We start from the raw sequence: 22,820 nt of genomic DNA on the forward strand, positions 1-22,820 counted from the left end.
TTAGTGTAAAAACCTGCACTAACACTTTTTAACCACACTGTACATCAAGATATTTTTTCCTTTAGAAAACTTAGTCCTGGTGAGTTTTGCTTTTTTACATTAAATCTGAATTATGAACACAGTTATTTCCCCTCTGGCATAAAAAACTCATCCGGTTGGAATGTAATTTTGCAGGTTTAGATTGTTTTTTGCTGCTGTTACAGGAGCCACAGTGAGGAAATGAAACCTACTGTAGACGATAGTTTTTCTGCTGCCTTGAAGAGAAAAAGAAAAACTGTTCTTCGTCAGTCCAGCTCAATTAAAGCTGAAGCAAAGAGCCACTGCAACAGTCTGACAGTGAGACAGTCTGTGGAGAGATGAAAGGAGAGAAGGACGGGCTCTAATCAAATTAATTTCTCTATAGCATCCATACAGAGACTCAGGACCACCAAGAGCAGCACACTGCATTCAGATTGGACCGCTGAGCTCTGAAAAAGACCTTATTGTGTGGCCCAAAGCTTCTGCTGTGATCTGTTTCTGAGCCTGTGCTGCCAGAAGTGACAAATAGTGCATTCCTCCGTTTGAAATCTCTATAAACCCCTATATGTTATTGTTTACAACCAGAAATTTCGTGCATGCACACAATGCTGGAAGGCAAAAAGACTTTTCTTTTACATGCCATCCATAGCAGTCAACACAATCCAGTTGACTAAATGAAACCTGGAGATGTAGGTATTATTGACTTAGAAAGGGAAAAATAACGCAGAAAAACTGGCGAACAACTCAAAACCACTTTTTGTTTTCCTCTGTGTGGGCTACACTACACACACTCGTTACCATAGCAACCAACAACACCACCACTCTGTTTCATATATGCAGACATTTCCCACATAAAGAACAGAACATTCAGTCCGTTACAGTTTTATGTTTGTAGGCTTGATGCTTATTTTGCGATTATTAAGTGACCGCTGAGGTAGATTAGCTACCGCTGCTATTAGCTAATATAACACAGCAGTGGTAGATTAGCTAATTTAAACACCTGCTCTACTGATTATCTGTCAGAGTTGTTGTTTAGGTCGCCTTTCTTTTATTTTTTAACTGAACTAAAACACAGTAGATTCAACATCACATCTACATGTTACAGTTGTAAAAGTCAAGCTAACATAGCTAACCTACTTCCCTCTCCCTCACTATAATTTTTCTTAATGAAATCTTTTTCCTGACCTTGTTATCTAGTTGTCGTAGTGTTGACAGTTGGTAGCAAAGCACCGTACCCCTTTTTCTTTTATATATCACGAATACATTTAAGATTTTGCGTGTTACATTGACAACTTAACAACTAAAACCAATGCTAGTCATCGTTAGCGAGCAGCTTTTTGCCCTCCAGCGGGGAGACAGGCGGGATCTTTCACGCATAACGTTACACTGCAGCAAGTCTGCAGCATGATTCTCCCAAGTCTTCTTTTGCTCAGTTTGTTGTGCAACTTTCTGCCTCTTAATTTTTGTTTTCCTCTGAACTCCAGCTAATCTAGCTCACTCTGTGCAGGGGAGTTGGAACCAGATGCTTTACTCATTACTTGAAAACTTAGAAAAAAAAGGAAAACAGTATTTAGTCAATAAGAGGGAAACATCTGGAGCTCAGAATGTGTTTTCTAGCTGCAGGATTAGTTTGAGATGCAAATATGATTCAAAAATGAGTCACATCTGTCATAGTTAAACTGGGCTTAATGCAAAATATACAGAAGACGCATTAGTTTATCCCTCCATCTACCACAGATACAGAGTGAGACTGCTTTTTGTTGATATTATGACATCTATTTGCAAACTAGCATTTTGTTAGGCTGGATTTCCTCTACTATTTCATTCACATGATAAAAGCAGAAACAAGCAGTTGTTTTTTCTTCTCTTCTTCTGTGTCAACAAGGATGAAACATGTGAAACACCTCAAACATGCAGGCTAACACCATCCAGATGGCATTTTATAGTTGGCAAGTTACCAATGTTCTGTGTAGCTAATATGATGCAGTGACCGCACACATGCTACAAACAGCCAACGAATCGAAATAATTACACTACATTTCAGTTAAAGCCTTATGAGAAGCTCTTGAACCTTTCCACTTTTTGTCCTATTGTAATAATAAACCTTTATTTCGACTTTTTTGGGACTCAAATTCAAAATTGAGCCCAAAGGGGAATTAAACGTTGTAACTGAACTGATATTCAAGATTTTACTGGTGTTTTCCAGATGCACTCTGTGGGGCTGCAGTTTCCACTAAATACATCTTACATTAACTTAGTGATGCAATTATTACTACATAAGAATGTGATGTTTGTTGCTGTGGTTTCTCAGTTTTGTTTTTTTTCTTTGTTGGTTTTTCTCTCTTTCTGCATGTGTAGAAGCAAATTGTTATTTTTGCGATGGAAAGCACTTTGAACTGCTGTGTTGCTATACAAATATAATTCATTTATTGATTGATTGGAAGTTGACTTGTATTTTCTCTAAGTTTCTTTTCTCCTATACCCCCATCTCCTTCTTTCCCTTCAAACATTTTCCTCCACTTTTCTCCTTTTCCTTTTTTCTTTTCTTTCTTCCCCAAGAATATTTTTGTGTTGCATCTCAAAGTCCAGGCCTAAATCCAGAAGTTAAATTATTCTGTGATACTCTGAATTCAAGTTACTTGCAAATTTGAATAAGCAAAAAATAACAAAGGAGATGAGCAAAACGGGTTGAGAAATATCTCCAAAGCTTTGTGGACAGAAAACAAATGACTGCCATACATTTCTGATTTAATTCGTAAAATGTGCATCTTTGAAGTCAGTACTTGTGACAATATGAAGAGAAGTGCTCTTTTTCTAGACACTGCATGTGGGAAGAAGCAAAATGCCCACAAACCTTTTGTAACCATTAGACGACAGTATAATAAACTCTGATCTGATCACTGAGAGCAGCCCTTTAAATAAAACCGAGGTCTCCGCTTGTCTGTTTCACTGTTCGCTCATTCAGTCATGCATCACTGCAAATTAAACTGAGTCAGAGTTTGAGAACTGATGGAATTTATTTAGTCCTTTATTGAAACATTTAATTTTGTTGAATAGATCTGTGCTGTCTGCAGAAAGCAGAGGCAGAAAGTATACAAATTCAATATTCAGGAGTCACATTTTAAAATAGTTTAGATGTTTTGCTTTCGACAGGTGACGTCTTAAAGGCTGTTGAGTATAAAGGTTTATAGGTTATTGGCTTACCTTTTTATTTTAAACTGTAGTAAGTCTGAACTGGAGATATTTGGATAAGATTGCATTGACATTTATGTTGCACCTTCTATTTCCTGGGTCTTATCTCTCCATAGACCTCAATTTGGAAAATCATTTCCTATTTTGTAAAAATATGACAGAAAGCACGACTTCTTCAGTGTCCTCTTGTCTCAGGTCAGAAAGTGCGATCCACAATCTGTTCTGCTTGTATCTCTTTGCACTGCTTTCTTAAGGTTCATATAATTTACTCATGCCCGTCATCATTATATCCTCAACAAACAATAAATGCTCAAACATTCAAGTTGTGACGTGAAACTGCTACCAAACATGGCTTCTCTCCAACCCTCTCCTTCTTAAACACGAACTACAAGATGGAAATAAACATCAGTTATATTCTAAAAATACATCTAAAATTGTTTGATACTGATGTAAATAGCGACATATTGTGCATCGCATTGGTACATCAGATGGTTCATATCCCCACAGATCAAACTGTAAAACGGTTTCATTGGAAAAAAGTCATGTATTCCTGAAGTCATGTATTTTCCAGATCTCCTCGGTTCAACTCTAAGTGACGAATCATCTGCTGCGGCCTCAGTCTGTCCTCTTTTCCTCCTCTGTGATCAGGACAGGTTTTACCAGGCTTGTCACGACTTTACTTTCCCGGGATTCTTCATTTAGAAGCCATTACTGATGCACTTCAATTGGCGGATTCTTAAATGAGCCAATGCACTCATCAGAGATTCTGCATTAAATTAAAGGACAGACTTTTTGCATTTTACAGCACCACCACTTATAGCAGCACAGAACATCCCATAATTAGCTGGCGGATTAAGGTGCACCTTACAGTTTAGCAGATCACAGCCTTGCATTCTAATTAAAGTAATTAGCAACCTATCTCTCTCCATGCTTTGGTAAATTCTTACTCAGAAAATGCATAAAACTGAAGCTGTGGAAATTAAATGGAAGACTGCCTTCATGTGCATGTTTTAGTTGTTTTTTTTTTTTATGTAAAAAAAACATATTAAAAGTTTAAAACTGTGCTGCAGCAAGAAAACAGAAATGAAGTTGAGTCCTAAAAAAATATTTCCAAAGTAAAGTGGTGTTTCAGCAGCTGGTGGTGGGATTGAGTCCTGCTGGTTTCTGTGTTGCTTTTGCTCATTTTAACCAATAATCTAACATAATCCGGTTTTAGAAGGAATGAATAAGGGAATATTAAGCTTTCGGAATGGACAACCTCAATCTTTTGAATTTATATTTTAGCTGTTCTTCCAGTAATCTTAATTTTAAAACTGTCATCCAATTTTCAAAACCTAAGACAATAAAACATTCTAGTTATGACAGGTTTGGAGCCTCTCAGCACATGCCAACTGATTTCATTCAGTTCATGTTCAATGGACGGATGTTAAACTGGAAATCTCACAAAACCAAACGTGATTTCAGAGTAGGCAAACATGGCTGACTGGGGAGGAGCAATGGAGATGGTTTGTGGACTTTAACAGAAAAAACGAGAAAAAGATGTCTGCGATGTTGACTGGACTTTTTGGTTTTCCATAGCAGTTATTTTGTCTGTCTGTTTTTAAAGCTGCTTTCACAGCAACCCTGTTTAGTTTGCTTTAATCAAACTCTAGTTTGTCTAGAAAGTCTGGCTCCTTTGGGGAGGTGTGAATGTGCAATCAATCTCCGATGTGGACTGCAAAAAATAGAACTCTAGTCCGCCAAAAACATTGATCTCGGTTCAACTAAAGTGAACTCTAGTGTGAATATGTGAATGGTAGTGCAGGCCATTCTGGGAAAATCCAAACTCAACAAACTCCTGAGTCTAGCGCTAGCGGGAGAAATGGCTCATGTTTTTTTTCCAAAGACAAAATAGAAAGCCTACAACCACTGAAATCTGACACCACTCCATTTTTGTTTACATTTATGAAGAAGGAAGTTGCGTTCAGTGTCTTCTTCACAGGTTTTCATGTTGTTTCCGTCAGTAGTTCTTGGTGCAGCGCCACCACAGGTGGGGAAGGGAACAGGTTTTTCAATTAGTTTGGATCGTTTGAGACAGTGCAGTGTGAAAGTGAATCACAGCAGCTGAAAATGTAACAAATGTTGCATCTACCGGACCACCAATGAAAAAACGCCCTAAGATTCTCCTTTGTGTTTCCGTCACCTTGCTTTCTGGTGACGGGTCACATTCAAGAGGCTGTGCTCTTGTTTGTCCTCAGGCAACACCCCACACTTCGGGATGTGGGATATCCAACATGTTTTTATCCGGTTTTATCCTTCTGAGCTGACTAGGTCACTCTTGCACTCCACACATGGTAGGAATATCTTTTAAGATTGTCTTTAGGGCCATCACGATGTTCGGGGCATCCTTTAGCACCTTGTATTGCTAAAGGATACAAAGAATCATTTTATTTATATAGCTGAAAATGTGCTATATAAATAAAATAACCTTTAACTTAAGATTGGGACTAAAGTGGGCATAAAAATTTTGCCTAGGCAGAACAAGGATACTACTGAAAAACATAATTCTGGAAATGTGCACAAAAAAGAAAAATGTCCCTTTTGACAAGAATTTGAGTCTCAAACGAACCGTTGCTGAATGAAAACTAAAACTTGTTCAGATCAGAGTGAAAGGCCACTCTTGTTAAATTTTATGTCTGTAGTTTTTTTTTGGCTTGGCCGTATGACAGATTAAAATGGCCCTTCAGTTTCAGTTTGTCTGATGGTTGTTCACACTCTGCACTCTTTGATGATTTGACAAAGAAACTGAACTATTCTACCAGCGACAAACAGGCTGGGTGATCCCGACATCAAGAAAACATTGAGTTGCTAAAGAAAAGTGACAAATAGTTGCTACGACTCAAGCGCAGAGAGAACGGGTGTGAAAAGAGGAAAACAAGGCGTCCAACTGAACAATGACTTGGTATGCAGCAGTAATGATGAAGATAATTGCTTGCTAAACTAGTTTTCCACTAAGCCAACTGTGCAATTGCCTCATCTCTGAAGACTCTGCCTGCGAAATGACACATTGAAAGTTGTTCCAGTAATTAAGCGCCGCGTCCCCCCTCGGACATTTTTCCGCACAGGTAACGATTTTATCCCCAAGTGTGCAGAAATCAATACCCAGCGACGCAACGACACCCGTTCGTATCATGGAGCGTTTCTTTGGAAATCATTTTCTGTTTTGGCTTCATTTTAAAAACCAAAGCTATTGGAGAAGGTTAAATGTGGAGCCGTTGAAAGTTGTGATGTTTTTATTTAGGTTTTTATAGCTGAAATGGCAAATCAAATAACATTTGATTAAACAAAAATCTACAAGATGCAGTTTACAGTTTTTAGTGAGCTGTAAAAGATCAGAGCTTAAATAATGACCCTAATGATCTATTTCTGGCTCCATACTGTGGTGACAGTGTATCCATATATTAATATAAACCGTATTTAATGCAGAACCTGGAACCTCTGCATTTTATTATTTTATTTTACAGATTCAAAAGGAGCTGCTACTATTAATTATTTTACTAATTCATTATTCTACAATTAATCGGATAAAAAAATTCACATTTTGCAGTGTAACCTCAATAATTTTTTATGCAATAGTAGAAATGCATTGAAAGATGCAAATAAATAAATAAATAAAAGCCATTTTTAAATGAGAGGACATTTTATTGCTCAAAATGCAATAGTAATTTTTCTTTAGTGAATGTTTATTTATAGACTAATATACCGATTAATAATTGGATAGCAAAAGGTGTTTTGAGACTTTTTTTGTTGTTTTTTACAGTATTTGATCCAGTTGAGGAGTTTTGGGAAGAACACATTTACAGACCTTAAATGCAAAATCTATATTTTTTGTTCAATTTTGGTTAAACTACTTCTTTGACTTTATTGTTCTTCCAACAAATGGTCTTTTTTACGCCTGCATACTCCAGTTAACGATTAATCAGTTACTGAATTAGTTTACAATTATTTCAATAGCTGATTAATCCCATTAATCGTTTTGGCCCTAGATACAAGAAATGTAATAAATTTTTATATGTTCAGTCCTCCGTTTTTGCACCACTCCTCTGCACTCTGAAGACTAAACTCCTTTTCCACAAGGTGGGAAATGGCTGCAGGCTAGCATTAAGGTGGAGAAATGATGGTCGTTACACATCATCATTATCATCAAAGTCTCATTAGTTGACCTGGATGATAGACTTTGTAGGAGTGTGTGACTGTTGGAAAAGTAACAAGAGACAGCCAACCGTTTTTATTCATTTAATCCTTTGATAAGTTTCAAGAGGAGCTGCAACTATTCATTTTTCATTATTAGGATCTCTTTGAACATTTGTAAAGCCAGCAGAACAAAAAGTGAACTCTCCTGAGGTCGGCGTCCGCCACAGTTTGCTTTAAATTTTTTATTGGCGCCGCACAATATATTGAATCACAGGCGTCAAAACAACTTCAAAGTGTAAAACATCCAAAAAATGGTAGAGTGCCCAAAAAGTACTCAAGTAAAAGTAGCAATACTTCAAGTAAAAAGTGAAAACTAGCAGTCCAAGAAATTACTCAAGAGTAAAACAGTATTTGGTAAAAAAGTCTGCTCAGGTACTGAGTAATGGATCAAATGATCAATCATTTAATATTTAAAAATTACATCATCAGATGGACCAAAATATAAAGTTTAATGGAAATTTTGGTATTTTAAGGACCCAAATGACAATAATTCATATAAGTTACAAAACATAGCAAAATCAGACAAAATATTTTTTTTCCAAATCAATTTCTTTCAATAAAAATCTTAGGAAACAAAAACTGCAGGTCTGTGTCTGGTGGACTTTTGGTTAAAACATGTTTGTTTTACATTCAGTGGGTAGAAAATCCAGAAACTCTACTTAAGCAAGAGTAGAAATACTTAATAATAAAATTACTCAAGTAAAAGTAAAAAGCAATTTTTTTCAAAAAAGTAAATGTAATTGGGAAAAGCTAATTAGTTACTATCCAACTCTGAAAGCATCACAATTACAAAGGACTACTGGGACACGGTATGTTTATGGCAACTCTTTCACAGCTGTCTCAAAAAACGTTTTTGGAGTGGCCTAATCAAAGTCCAGTTATAAATCAAGTTGGAAATCCTCGAATATGGCTGAATTTTATGTCCAAATTCCTGCACAGAGATGTGAAGACTCACTACCAGTTCTCTAACACTTGATGACAGTTACTGGGTTTAGCTGTGATTACTCTAACATTTGTTTTATGATCTCAAACTTTTAAGCAGGAGGGAAAAAACAAAATTAATATTTAGCCAAATTCTCATTTTCCTCACTTTATGTAGGCATCAGAATTAGTAAAACAATGTTTGCTGGATAGTAAATTATTGTGATAAATGATATTATTGTTGTTTTAAGACAATTTTCCAGTAACATGATGATAATGGCATAAAAATGCAAGTTTACCCTATAAAAGATCAGTAAACTTTAAAATTTGTAAAGAACAGTTTACAAACTGGAAGATATTTAAAAAAAATCCAAACAATAAATAAAACAGAAATAAAAACCGCTTACAGCCACAACCATAAATAAAATTATTATGTGTCTGCAAACAAAATTGCCCTTCAAAAATGATTGATCATCAGAATGGAAAAGATCAAATTTTAATTTATCATGTGATTAACTGATTATTTTCTTATTGTGACAGGCTTAATCAGAATCTACAACATGGCTTTTTATCTTTTGTATTACAATAAATCTTCTTTTGTTCTTGAAATATTTATACGGAGGCTTAATGGAGGCTTTTCAACTAATTTAGATTGACTTGTGTATTTGACTGAGGTGAACTTAAAAGGGCATCTTTGTCTTTGATTACAGCAGAACACAATTAAAAAGTCATGACTTCTGTTGTTCAGATGAAAGCTGCTTTATTTTCATTTAGAAAAATTTCTTTAGTTTTTAGACTTTGGCACTTCGTTTTTTCAGTGTCCTTCCCTTAACTCTCATATTTCTGGAAATGTATTCATCCATCCATCCATCCACCCATCCATCCATCCATTTTCTAACACCCTTGTCCCCAGTGGGGTCTGCTGAGGTGCTGGTGCCTCTCCAGTGAACGTTTTGGGCAAGAGGCGGGGTCACCCTGGACAGGTCGCCAGTCTGTCACAGGGCAGAAATGTTTCCATATTTATTGTATTTCAAATATAGTATAAAAAAAAACACGAAGAAAGAGCTTCAAATTTCTGGTTTTTTTCCTGCTTTTCCAGTCACTAGCTGCAGAAGTCTACAGTGTTTACACACACACACACACACACACACAGTGTGTTGCATTTTCTGTCGCCTTATTGATCCGCTGCCTTCTGTTATTTAAGCAAAGCGCTGCTAGAACACGAAGTGATCGACCGGCGGAGAAGAGAAAAGATCGATCGTGAGCGACTTTGTCTCACTCATTCTCTTACAAGACTTCAGTGATTATTTAATGCTCTTTAGTAAAATGCAAAATTTGACTGGATTCTTTCAGCTTCACGGTTTCAGATTCAATTTGAGACTGAACTACAGCTGCAACTAACGATTGTTTTACTAATCGATTATTCTGACAATTAATTTTATAAATAATTGCCACATTCTGTAGATTTTTTAATTTAATAAGGTGAACTTTTTGATATAGTATTAAAGATATATTAAAAGATGCTAATAAACAAGTAATTACATTTATTTTTAACTAAGAAAATAAACAGCATTCCTTTAGTGGACGCTTGTCATTTGTATCGAATGATGCAAATACAGCAAAAAAAAAAAAAGAATTCTAACATCAACATGTTAAAAGCTCAGCACCTTATAATCGATTTAACAACAGTACAGTGCAACATGTTGATTCATTTTTGGATTAACTGATTAATAATTGAACAGCATGCTTATTTATTTTATTATTTTTTTTTTACAGAATTTGATTCAGGTGAAGTTTTGAGTTTATGTTTACAGACAGTGTTTTTTTTGTTTGGTAAAATAAGAAATTAAATTAAACGAAAACACAGTTTTCGTTTAATTTTGTTTTTAATGTGTAATTCTTTCAACAAATGGCCTTTTTGAGTCTGTATTCTCTAGTTGACAATTAATCAATTACTAAATTGGTGGATTATTATTTCAATTATCGATTAATCACAATTAATCCGATTAATCGTTTCAGTGGTAGACTGAACAGACCAAAGCAGTTGAGATGCAGAACATTTTACCCAAAGTAAACAGTAAATAAATAAAAATAAGCTGCTCCCTGAGGAGGACAGTATCCTCCTGGTTTGTAGCTCCTGTTGTACTGAGGACATGATATTCAAGCTGACCTGGACTTATTTTTAATTCTGTTTCCAGCCTCTCAAAGCTGAATTCATGCAGCTAATCAAATAACAAGGCTTTCAGTGATGGAACCACAAACAGTAAGCAGTCCGCCTCACATGGACTGCTCTCGTCTCATTAGGATCATTGTTGTTTATTATAGTTTCATTTCCAGCACCTTTCTGACTCACTGATACTCCATCCTCTGCTTTTACTACCTATATGGTCTCAAACTTCTTCTTTCTTACAAACTCCTGACTTTCCAATGTCAGAGAGCATCCTAGTTTAGATTTTTAAAATTTAAATCTATAAAAGGGCAGTGTAATGTAAAATAGACTTCTTTTTTTAAGCTTTACATCATGTCATAATGTTATTCTCTCTTGAAAGCAAACCTGGAGTGTTGCCCTGTTTGTTTCATGCATGTTTGAGAAATGATTTAATCTCCATGGCAACCATTCAGCTGTGCAAAACGCCTGGATGGACCTAACCTCACCTTCAAGAGCAGCTCTCCTCCACTCAGCTCCTTCAGACTAGCCAGCAGCAATTAGCAAACACCTGGTGGGTCAGCTGAGCCCATTATAGGAGCTGCTTCTCGGTGAAACGCCGGTAAAACGTTTTTAAAGGGTTAATAAAGGAGCTGTGTTACGATGACTTCCTAGAGGCGGAGTTTCAGAACGAGCAGGAGATCTTAAAGACACAGAGGCCCAATTTCAAGACCATAGAGTCCAAAGTCATATTTGATGTTTCATTTTTAGAACAACATAGTTACTTGATTGTGCTATGAAATGGCCCTACATGCCTGGATAACACATAATGCTGCCACTTTAATCATAAAAAATATTTTTTCTCACAAATTTAACATTTTTTGATGGAGAATTTTAAATCTTTTTATTGTAAATCTAGAAGTTTCACAGGATTTTTTTTTTTGGCAGAAATTTATTCCTCTGTGCACAACTATTATTTTTCTTTCATGTACAATCTTCCTAAAACTAAATAAAAAATAAGTACATTCAGGTTTTTCCCAGGCAAATATAATCTCTATAGTCTACTTAATTTAATTTACTCTTGGTATTGGTTTTAAAAATGTCCGCTCATCAAACTGCGTTTGACTCGGCGTGTCCCTTCAGGGTTACCATAAAATGCCTTGACATGGAGTTAAATTCGACCTCAAAGCAGGACGTTTTTTAAAGCCGCGTGTCATCTTAATCAGAGCGAAGGCGACTGAAAAACCAGCCTGAGAGGCTCACTGCTGGCGCTATGAGTCCTATAAATTGAGTTGTGCTCACACACTCCCAAAAGCAGAGTGTGTCCTTGAATGTGGGGATAAATCTGGCAAAATTTACCTCAAATTTTTAAATGAACTACTGGTATTTTTTGGGTGGCAGAGCCAGAAAAAGAAGACTTTATCTCTGAAACACACACTTTATTGCACAATGGTTTCTACCGCCTGGTGGCCATTAGTCAGGCCAATCACACTGATGCGTTTGGACCCGGGTTCACTGGTTCACCAGGATCTTGGCAGCCTGTTCTGGTTGTGTGTGTGTGTGTTTGTGTTTGTTCCTCTGCAGCATTCTGAGTAGTGCATTTCATCTGCAGAAGTGTCTCGTGACGGAGATTTTTAGCTCCTCTAAGAGCTTCTTCGTCTTAAGCTGATGAGAGTCTGAATAATTCAGCCGCTCCGAGGAGAAGATGCTTTATTTTACTGCAAACCAAATATTCTCAGTCGCTGTTGGTCTCTGATCTCGGGCAATTCATTGCTCATTTATGAACACAAAGCTCCAAATAAAAGCACAGGCTGTGAATTCGAACCTTTATATATACTGTTGAGTTGAACTGACAGGAAAGGCAAAGAAACGTGTTTCTATCTTTTTAAAAGCTTCTATCTTCAGCAGGAAAGGCTTCACTTTGCGCTGGATTTGAGTGCCGACCTGCTGCTACTGACTGAAATGTTAGCTCCATGTTTTAACTGCTCATAATTGGAATATGGAGCATTATTTTTTTAACCAGATTCAGTCAAGGAAAAGCTAAAACTGAGCACACACCATGAATACACTGCAAAAACATTCAATTTTACCAAGTATATTTGCTCTAGTTTTTAGTGGAAATGTCTTAGTACATTTAAACTAAGACAAAACTATACATGCATTTATTACAATAAACAATAATGTTGTTTTGAGACCATTTTCAACCAACATACTGGTAATGACATAATTCAAGAACCCATTTTCAAAGATCAATAAACTTTAAATGAACATTTGGAATTGGAAAAAAAAAATTAATATCTAGAATAAATAACCAAAATAACAAATAAAATCAGTTATAAAGTCTGTGAACAAAATTGTCCTTTAAAAAAGGGCTTGTTACAACTTTCATCATCCAGTAGAAAAAGAGAAAAATTCTGAATCATGCAAATGAAAATTGAGTTTCCATTGACAGTATATTATGTTTTTGGATCTTTTGTATAAAACATTAGAAAAACAAAGCTTGTGTATAAACAAGAAGTCTCAATTTAACGTAGATTCTTCATTCAGTGACGCTTTTCTCACTGGGGAAAGTATCCAAATATTTTTCTAGTAAAAAGTTTAGTAAAACTGCTTATAAAAGTAAATTTTTTCCAAAAGTTATACAAGTAAATGCATGATTTCTCTGTAATTTACCATTCCTTTAACACATTTGTAGAGCAAATCTACCCTGACACCACAAGGCCTCAGTTCCCAGTGAAAAGCACAATAAACATAAAAATTAAAGAAAGAAAAAGTTGCCGACCTGCAAGTTTTATTGGCTCCGATGGCCCAGAGTTTACGCAATACGTAATCAATCAGTACACAGAATAGAGTTTTGAAAACATCCAAAGTAATAAATAAATCAGGAAAGTGCCAAAGTTTGTTTTAATTTTAAAGCAGCACCAGTTTAAATGTTTATAGAGTTCACACAAGCAGCAGCAATTTGCTCGTTTAAATATGACTTTTTGCTGTAAATGGCATCAATCTGAAGCGGGGGACTGAAGATAACGTTTTTTTTAAAAATACGCCACACTGAACCGTCTAGATGAATATATAAACACACAGAGCTGTTGTTTAGTGCTATAATGTTAAATTACAAGGCGCGACAGATAAAAACAAGACCGAATGGTCACAGTTAAATTCACAGGTCATCTGCAACAGAGGAAGAAAACAAGTTGTTGTTTATGAAGAGTCAGCAGTTTGCAGCTCTGCAGCTGTCAGTGAAAACAGAAAAAACAAAAACTAATTTAAGAAACTTATCTGCTTCTTTTCATCGTATTAAAAGCCCTGGATGTAGATGTGATCGTCTCCTTCTCTCTACACTGTTTTTCCTGCTTCTCCTTCTTTTTTCTTTTTTCTTTCTTTGTCATGTAGGCTTGGGAGACCAGAAATGATCTTTTTTGAACCAATACATTTTAGAGCGCCAGTTTTGTGTAAAAATCTGTCCCTGTTTGTGTTGGGAGCGCGCACTGCAGGAGCCAATCATTTTCACGCAGCTTCTGATCAATTTCTCAGTAAAACGACTCAAATAATCATGATCAGGTTGTAACTGTCAGTTTAATCAACAGCTGCTGTTAAAAAAAATCAACAAAACTCTACAATAACGAAATAAATAAACATAGTCGTTTTCTGTTTTGTTTACTTAGTTTTTTTTTTTTATCACAAAGAGCTCAGTTCACTTTAGCCTCACTTTTGATCAGTCAGCCATCAAACACTGTCTTCCAACACATTGTGTGTATTTATATTTTTACTGCTGATATAAATGGATGAAAGCTGGCTGATGGCACAAAGAGTAGACTTTCTGAAAAAATGAGAGGGTAGGTTTTCTGGCAAATCCTGTTCTAATGTAAAATATGACAGATCACTGGATAAAAGATATCTCTAATTGATCATTTTTGATAGTTAATGTCATTTTCGGGTTGAAAATAATAAGTTCGAGCATTTACGCTAAATGCCTTAGATAATTTTTCTATTATTCTGAGATGTATGAGAACGTAGTTTCTTTTTTTTCAAAGAAGAAGCCATGGGACAAGGATTAACCAATCATCTTGAGATTTGGGTTGTTTAATCACACCACCACCCAAAACCATCCCTGAGAATTTGGAAACATTTGGTCTTTATTTACCAAAGTTGGTGTTGGAACCAATTATTTCCAACACCAACTGTTAAAAATAATCTGTTCCCCCACCATAACACGGGAACTAATTAATTTACCAGCAAGTCTTTAACTATATGTATTCCTCTCACGTTGGACGACAAATCCTGCACATTTGGGAACATTTGGTCTTTATTTGTCAGCGTTACCTGGGGGAACTAAATATTTCAGCTGTCTGAAAGAATCTGTTCCCACTCAATCACATGGGAACTAATTCCATTTAAGAGCAAATGTTTCCAATCTACAGGATTTGTTGTCCATGGTGAGAGGAATGAATACAATTGAAGAGTTTTTGAAAACTCATAATTAGTTCCCATGTTACAGGGAGGGAACCAAATATTTCAGATGGCTGAAATATTTGGTTTCCCCAGGTAACTTTGGTGAATAAAGAGCAAATGTTCCCAAATCTACAGCATTTGTTGTCCATGGTGAGAGGAATGAACATAGTTAAATACTTGCTGTTAAATTAATTAGTTCCCACGTTTTGGAGGGGAAACAGATTATTATTATTTCAAACCAATTAAATATTTGATCCCCCCATAACTTTGGTAAATAAAGATCAAAGGTTTTCAAATTCTCAAAGAGGGTGGTGTGACTGAGCGGTGATTGGTTGATCCCTGTCCCATGGTTTTTCCCATGTTCTCATGCATCTCAGAATAATATAGAAATGATTTCAGGTATTTAACATAAATGCTAGAACTTATTATTTTCGACCCAAAAACGACATTAACTATCACAAATTGTGGATCAAGATATTCTGTATTCTGATTCTGACACATGGTCTGTAATCTCTGAGTGTCTTCAGCAGCTTTGTGCAGCTCAGTGTCCTGAATTATTGACCTGCTTCTCCAGCAGCAGCAGCGGCAGCATCACATTTTTCTGTTTCTGAAAAACAGAAATGTGTCTCTGCTTTTTTATGTGAAACCTCATCCCCGTCCCGCTCTTTGTGCACATGAGCCGGGGGATTACCGCGCTGTCAGATTACGGCTCTCCGGACGGCCGCGTGTATTTTGGGGATGGGATTTAAAGGTCAGAGGTCGGTCCCGTGCGCGGCGGTTTGCTTGTGTTATTTTTAACCCCGGTGATGCACAGCAGCAGCCCATTTCTAATTCATGACCACAGGGCGTCGCTGAGCTGATGCCGGGATCATGGAGGCTCATTTACATCCTGAATCTGCTTATTTGTGATGCAGAAGCTTTACAGGCTTCATGCTACGGCTACTTAATCCACTCGTTTGATTTGGAAGATCTGATTTCATGTTTTTATTCTATATTCTTTGGAATCTATAGGTGCCATCATAATCATCAAAGTCCTGACTTTCTGACAGAAACAAAAAGAGAGATTGATCATCTGTAATAATCAAATAAAAGATCAAAAGAGCAGTGGTTTTTTTATATATATATTCAAACTGAATTGACTTTTTTGAACGTTTCTGCACATTCCCAATACTCCAGCTGCTTTTCATGAATAAATGCAAACCTTTTCTGTCTTGTAAACTGAAATCATTGTAACGGCTTCGCTTTTATCCAGTTACACTTCATCCTGAAAACGATGTTCTGCAGCTCAAGCCTGCATTAAATATTCAGGAACATATATGCAACGAGTCGCAAAGTTGAGTATTAACATTGCATTAAATCCTGATAGTGATCGTGTTTAACATCTAATGGAGGGGTGGCCAAAAAACTAAGATAAAACAAATAAAGTAGCCAGATATTTTTTTTTAATCTTACACTCAACAACTAGGATTTTGCACATTTTCTATCTTATAACAAAGGCATCTAGTTAAGTTACAAAACAGGATTTTTCATAGAAAGCCTGTGAGGGTTAGCTGAGTTTAATAAATAAAATAAAAGCTGATTTGGGTGAAGCAAAGTCTCTGGATAGACGGGATTCTACTCTACTTTTCTATTGCAAGAAAGCCATATCAGAAATAATTTTACCCAGATTTAAAATAAAAAGTTGAACAAACAAATTGGTATTATTCTTGGACGGCCACAAATGGGACCCGAGCCACGCTTTGGACACCCCTGACCTAATGCGTGTCTGTTGCAGGTTATCTATGCACTGAACACGAAAAACGATGAGCACGAGGCGGCCATCGCCACGCTGAAGGAGGCGCATGAAGAGGAGGTGCAGCAGATTCTGTCTGAGACCAGAGAGAAGATCCTGCAGGTGAGTCTTCACTCACACTGCAAAAACTAAAACTAACAAGTCATTTTAGTCTATTTTCTAGTGCAAATATCTTATCACACTTAAAATAAGGCAATACTAACGTAGAATTTTTTTCCAACAAAATATGTAAGCTTGTTTAAAGTGAATAATTCCTTATTATTCATGGAAAACATACTAGTTCCACTGGCAGATTATTTTAATTATTACAATACATTTTCCCATATTCTAAGTGGAAAAAATCTGCCAGATGAACTATCAATTTTATTTATCAATATTCAGAAATTATTCACTTAAAACAAGCTCTTATATCTCGCTGAAAAATAAATTGTACGTTAGTTTTGTCTCATTTCAAATTAACTAGAAACGAGACCAGAAATACTTGGTGAGATTTAGTGTTTTTACAGTGTTTTCATTGTAAACGTTTAGTTAACATTTGAACTACAGCTTGACTCTTTTATCAGAGGGTTTGTTGTAAGAACTCCTGCAAAATGAGCATAAAAGATTTAGACATGGTGTGTTGATCTCATATGTAATTACATGAATGTTATGCTAATTTGGGGTTTTTGGGTAAACATTGAATTTATGGTTATAAAGTCATATAAGCCCCATCAAGTATCAACAGCTGGTAATTATCTTCTTCTTCTTGGTCAGAAAATGCTTCATTTGTTTCATTTTCTCCATGAAAACGTGACTTTAGGAGTGAAACTTTGTACCTTTTTGCACCTGCCAGGTCTTCTTTCCCTCCTTTTTAACTCCAGATCAAACACATGATTTCATCACCTCAAAGCATCGTTACAGAGACTCACCACTGTAAAGTATTATCAGATTAGCCAGGATCTCACATCCAGCTCTCAGAATGAAATCATCAATATTTTATCAGCAGAATATTCGTCTTTTAGGTTTTTCTGCCTGTGAATGAAATGAAAAAGATCTTATGTTTGGGAGAAATGTGTTTTTCACTGTAGAAATATGGCTCAGTTAAAAAAATGTATAACAAAATCACTAATAAAATCTCTTAATTACTTAATTAAGAGATTAATTAATTAATTATTATCTCTCAATTATGTAAAAGAATGAATGAGAAAAATCTAATAAGCTGCAACTAATGATTATTTCAATAATGGATTAATCCATTGATTATTCTGACAAGAAATTGTCACATTCTGCAGATTTTTTTATACAACATCAGAAATTTATTAAAAGATGCCAATAAAAAATATTTCAGTTACTTTTTTAAATAAGATTATATATGTTTTTGCCTAAAATGTAATAAAATAGCATTCCTATTGCATGTGCTACACAAATACAAAAAAATCTACCGATTTTGTCTAGTTCTGAGTATTGGTTTTTATTGATCGATTAATAAGGGAATTGCAAAAGTTACTTAATAGAAATTTTTTTAAAAGATTTTGAACAAAGTGATACGGAGCCCCGCAGGGGACATGGGGATTTGTTTTTTTTGTGTTCCCTCGCAAAAACTAATCAATTAACACTAGAACTGGAAGTTATTTTAAAAATAAAACACAAATATCAAAAATGATAAACAAAATAGATTTTGAAGTCTGTAAACAAATTTGCCCTTCAAAAACATTTATTGTCATAATGGAAATTATTGAGCTTATTTCTATTTATCTCATTAATATTCAAAAACTTTGTAGAACATATTAATGTAAAGTATTATCACGTTATCCCAATAGCAAATTTTGCTGGACGATAAATTGTTTCAATAAAAGATAGTATTGTATTTTTGAGACCATTTTCAAATAATATATTGATAATGGAATATTAATGCAAGTTTTGTTTTTTAAAAACAACCAAAATGTAAATAAAAACCACACAAAACCAAAATCATAAATAAAATGGATTATGTAGTCTGTAAGTGAAATTCCCCTTCAAAAATATGATTAATCAGAATGGAAATTATTGAGCTCATTTTATGAAGCGATTATTTGGCTTACTGAGCGTTTCATGTTTGCTGCAGTACAAGAGTAAAATCAGCGATGAGATGGACCTGAAGAAACGGATCCAGTCTCTGGAGGAGTCCATGGAGCTGCACGAGAGGATGAAGAGGCAGGCGCTGGCCGAGTTCGAGAGCTACCGTCAGCGGGTGGAGGACATGCAGCTCTGCACCGAGGCCCAGGTACACGCAGCCTCCGCCTGTCAGCAAGCAGCTGTGTCCGCCCGGGTCCTGCGGGCACAGCTGCAGGTAATCAGCGTCATGCGGCGAGTTGTTGTTGCTGTCGACAGCAGGGATCCACCCAGACATGTTCTGTTGTCATTACAAATCATGGTTTGATACCGGGCACCATTTTACTTTGACTTCCAATAATAGCTAAGCTGATCTAATATCTTGGAAAACTGAATGAAAGAATTTGTTTGCCAAAACATTTCTTCATTAAGGAGAAGTTGGATTTTGGTCAAGTCTTTTTGTAACCATTTAATATTTTTCACAAGTTCTCACATTTTGTCACTTGACAACAACAAACTTTAAAGTATTTCATTGGGATTTCATGTGACAGATGAACACAGAGTAGTCCAGGACTGTGAAGTGGAGCAGAATAAACTGGTTTAGATAAACACATACGGTTATTTCGGCTAAAGCAAAATGTTTGGCAAAGCACAATTTATGCTAAAACAAAATTCCGGCCAAAACAAAAAAAAAAATTTAATTATTCTTTAAAAAACGGGTTTTTGCTTGTTTGTTTGTTTTTTCTGTTGCTAAAATGGGATTTATGCTAAAACAAAGTTTAGGCTAAACCTGAATTTATACTCAAATGAAACTTATGCAAAACTTGCTAGCATAGCTTCCATTTGAGCAAAACAACCAACATCTGTCGTGGCTTTTTTTGCTGCTTAGTGGCGTTATATTTTTTTGTTTTTACCCTTCTGGGTCACCGTAGAATGCAGCTCCTTGATTTGCTAAATAGTTACTACTTCTGGTATATTATGCCTGCACTTCTTTTCAAAGACAAACATCTTATTTAATTAGAGCAAGTTTATAATTATGCTATCTGTGACTTTAGTCAAATAAAATGCTGAAATTAAGAGAAAATGAATGTAAATATAACTATTAAAGCTACTTTAGATCAGTGAGTTTAGACATTTGTGTTACTTGGATGTTAAAAAGTTGAAGGAGTTTAATGTTCAGATTGTTTTGTGCTCATTCAGAGCCGAAAGGTTTGGCAGTCAGAGCAGAACTCCCCAATCCAGCGCATCACCGCCTGGCGCGGACCTTTTTAAAGACTCACTGGCTCACTTTGAAACCCAGAAACCCATAAATCAATCCCCCCTTCCTTTGACTCAGCCTTTCATTTTGTGTCTCTTTTGGCAGCACACGCAGCGCGTGGTGTCCATGTCGAGGGAGGTGGAGGAGATGAGACGGTCCTTTGAGGAGAAGCTGCGGACGTTCAGCCAGGCCCAGGCTCAGTTTGAGCAGGAGAAGAAAGTGGCTCTGGAGGAGCTCAAGGCTCAGCACAGGCAGGAGATCCAGGAGCTCCTTCGCAGCCACCAGAGCCAGAATGCAAACTACAGCAAAGACCAGGAGAAACTGGGGCAGCTCCACAAAGCTGAGGTAACGCACCGTTAACTTCTGAAAAACCAGAACAGCCCAACCTGTTGGCCTGAGTGTGCTGTAGTTTCCCTATTAAACTGAAAGTTTGTGAAGCGGAAAAACTCATTCGCTGCAAATACACAAAATCTTACCAAGTATTTTTGGTCTAGTTTGTAGTGCAAATATCTTAGTTCAATGAAGTGAAACAAAATTAACTTACAAGCAACATTTCAGCAAGAAATGTGATCTTTTTTAAGTCCATAATTCCTTAACAGTGATAACAAAGTACTAGTTCCATTGGCAGATTATTTCACTCATAACATTAGAGAAACGTCTTGCTATATGTAAAATAATCTGCCAATGGATTAAATATTTTCTTTATTAACTTAAATTTCCACTAGACACCAGACCAACAATACCGGGTAAGATTCTGTGTTTTTGCAGTGTAATCACTTCAAAAATTGTATATAAGCACAAAATCTTACCAAGTATTTTTGGTTCAGTTTGAAGTGTAAATTTCTTAGTTCTGTCTTATTTCAAATGCACTAACTCTTCAGCCAGAAAAAAGGGCTTGTTTTAGGTCAATAATTCCTCAATCTTGATTAAAAAAAGTACTTGTTCCACTGGAAATGGTAAATGTTTCCCAAATAAAATCCACTCTTACAGCTTTAAGTTTACAGTTTAAATAGCAGAAACGGTTAATGAGTCTTGTTGTGCTGCAGGTGGACTCTCTGGCGGAGCGGGTGGAGGAGCTCAAACAGGACAAGAAGAGGCTGGTGGACGAATACGAAGCCAAACTCAGCAAGGTACCGCCCAGCAGCGGGAAGCATCGAGTCCAACACATCGTGGATAAGAGTTTTTCCCCCCTGCCAGCTAATAACAGTGATATTTGGGGTTGCATCTCAACACGGAGCTAAATTTAGTGATTCCGTAATGAATTTGACTGGAGGTGCCTCGTACTAGATGATAAATCCAACGACCTTCACTCAGTGTACTTTTATTTAGGTTCATTTATAGAACATTTGTAAACTGAGTTCAGCTTACACTCCTGTTACATCATTATGCTCATTTAGTAGCTTTTGTGCTTTATTGACCAAAGTAACTACGAGTTTAAAGGCCTGTGTACTCGTCCTAAACTTGGTTCATAAAATCAGATGAATAATATACTGGTAAGAATGATCTACCAGTGAGTTTTTATTGCTTCATGACAGAAAACGAGGCGTTTTAACAAGAGTATTTTACTACAGCAGCACTCCACGCCTTACTAATGTGACTGGTAGTGATGATGCACACCAGATTAAACGCTTAGTAAAAACTTGTTTAACACGAGCTTTAAATGGTGCGTCCTAGTCAAAGTAGGAGAGGCTCTTTCTTTTATTACTGGCAGCCAGATTAAGTGACTCACTAGAGAATTTGTTTTTAAGAGACTCAAAAATAGAATTAAGTCAATAATTTCTTAATATTGATGAAAAGGTACTAATTATAATGACAGATTATTTCAGTTATTATAACAAGTCAGTTTTTAATTTTCACAAAAATCTGCCAATGGAATAAATATTCTCTCATCAATATTAAGGAATGATTGACTTAATATGATGAGTTAGTTTTGTCTTACTTTAAGTGTAGTAAGATATTTTCACTAGAAACTAAACCAGAAATACTTGGTAGTTTTCCCGTGTTTGCGGGAGTTTTACGTCTAGCTCTGTTTTCCGTTTTGTTCTCCAGGCTCAAGCGTTTTACGAACGCGAGCTGGAGGCCATGAAGCGAACCCAGCAGCTGACGGCCGACAACCTGCTGGCGTGGAAGCGGACCGAGGCCGAGCTGCGGCGGGAGTTCCAGACTCAGGAGGCGGCGCTCCAGAAAACGCTGGGGAAGCTCCGGACCGAGCTGGCCCGCGTGAAGGACGAGGCTCGGGAAAACCGTGAGAAGTCGCACAAGCTGCAGGCGGCGCTCAGCACGGCAGAGAGCTCCACCAAGGTCAGTGGGACGGACACAAAATGGAGGCGGTTTCTATGGTTTTACTTCCTCCTGCCATTTATGGACCAATAGAAATGTTGGGGTAGTGCCAAGATATAATTTGGTTTGACTTAAATAAACGTTTCAGCTCAGACAGGAAGTCTGAACATGGAGGAAAGTTTTTGTTTTCCTCCAAATATGAAAAATATGAAGAGAAAGAGACGGGAGAAATGTTAGTTTACCATCCATCTGTCCATCCATCCATCTACTAATCCATCCATCCATTGATGAGCTTTTTCATCCATCCATCACAAATTCATATTTATTCAAATTTGCAGCTAATATTTAACATGAATCCTTTGTAACACAGCTTGTTTACCCTTAACTACTATAATAAAAGTAAGATAATCTATAAGATGCAGATCTATATGTGATCAAATCTGATAAGTTGCTACTGA

General features: G+C 36.4%; 1 protein-coding gene across 5 annotated transcripts in view; it reads left to right on the forward strand.

Moving 5' to 3' along the window:
• The window catches only part of fam184ab (family with sequence similarity 184 member Ab), a 182,253-nt gene that overhangs the window by 42,934 nt on the left and 116,499 nt on the right, over nt 1–22,820 (forward strand). For all 5 annotated transcript variants that reach the window (XR_003598534.1, XR_003598535.1, XR_003598536.1 and 2 more), the window contains exons 2-6: nt 16,737–16,856; nt 18,838–18,996; nt 20,188–20,427; nt 21,129–21,212; nt 22,132–22,383. Coding sequence is in view for 2 of the 5 variants with exons in the window: in XM_028041116.1 (XP_027896917.1) it covers nt 16,737–16,856; nt 18,838–18,996; nt 20,188–20,427; nt 21,129–21,212; nt 22,132–22,383 (855 nt within the window). In the remaining 3 variants the exon portion in view is untranslated. The remainder of the gene's footprint in view (nt 1–16,736; nt 16,857–18,837; nt 18,997–20,187; nt 20,428–21,128; nt 21,213–22,131; nt 22,384–22,820) is intronic.

The sequence above is a fragment of the Xiphophorus couchianus genome, chromosome 15 (genome assembly GCF_001444195.1).
Source record: "Xiphophorus couchianus chromosome 15, X_couchianus-1.0, whole genome shotgun sequence".
Classification (NCBI taxonomy): Eukaryota; Metazoa; Chordata; class Actinopteri; order Cyprinodontiformes; family Poeciliidae; genus Xiphophorus; species Xiphophorus couchianus.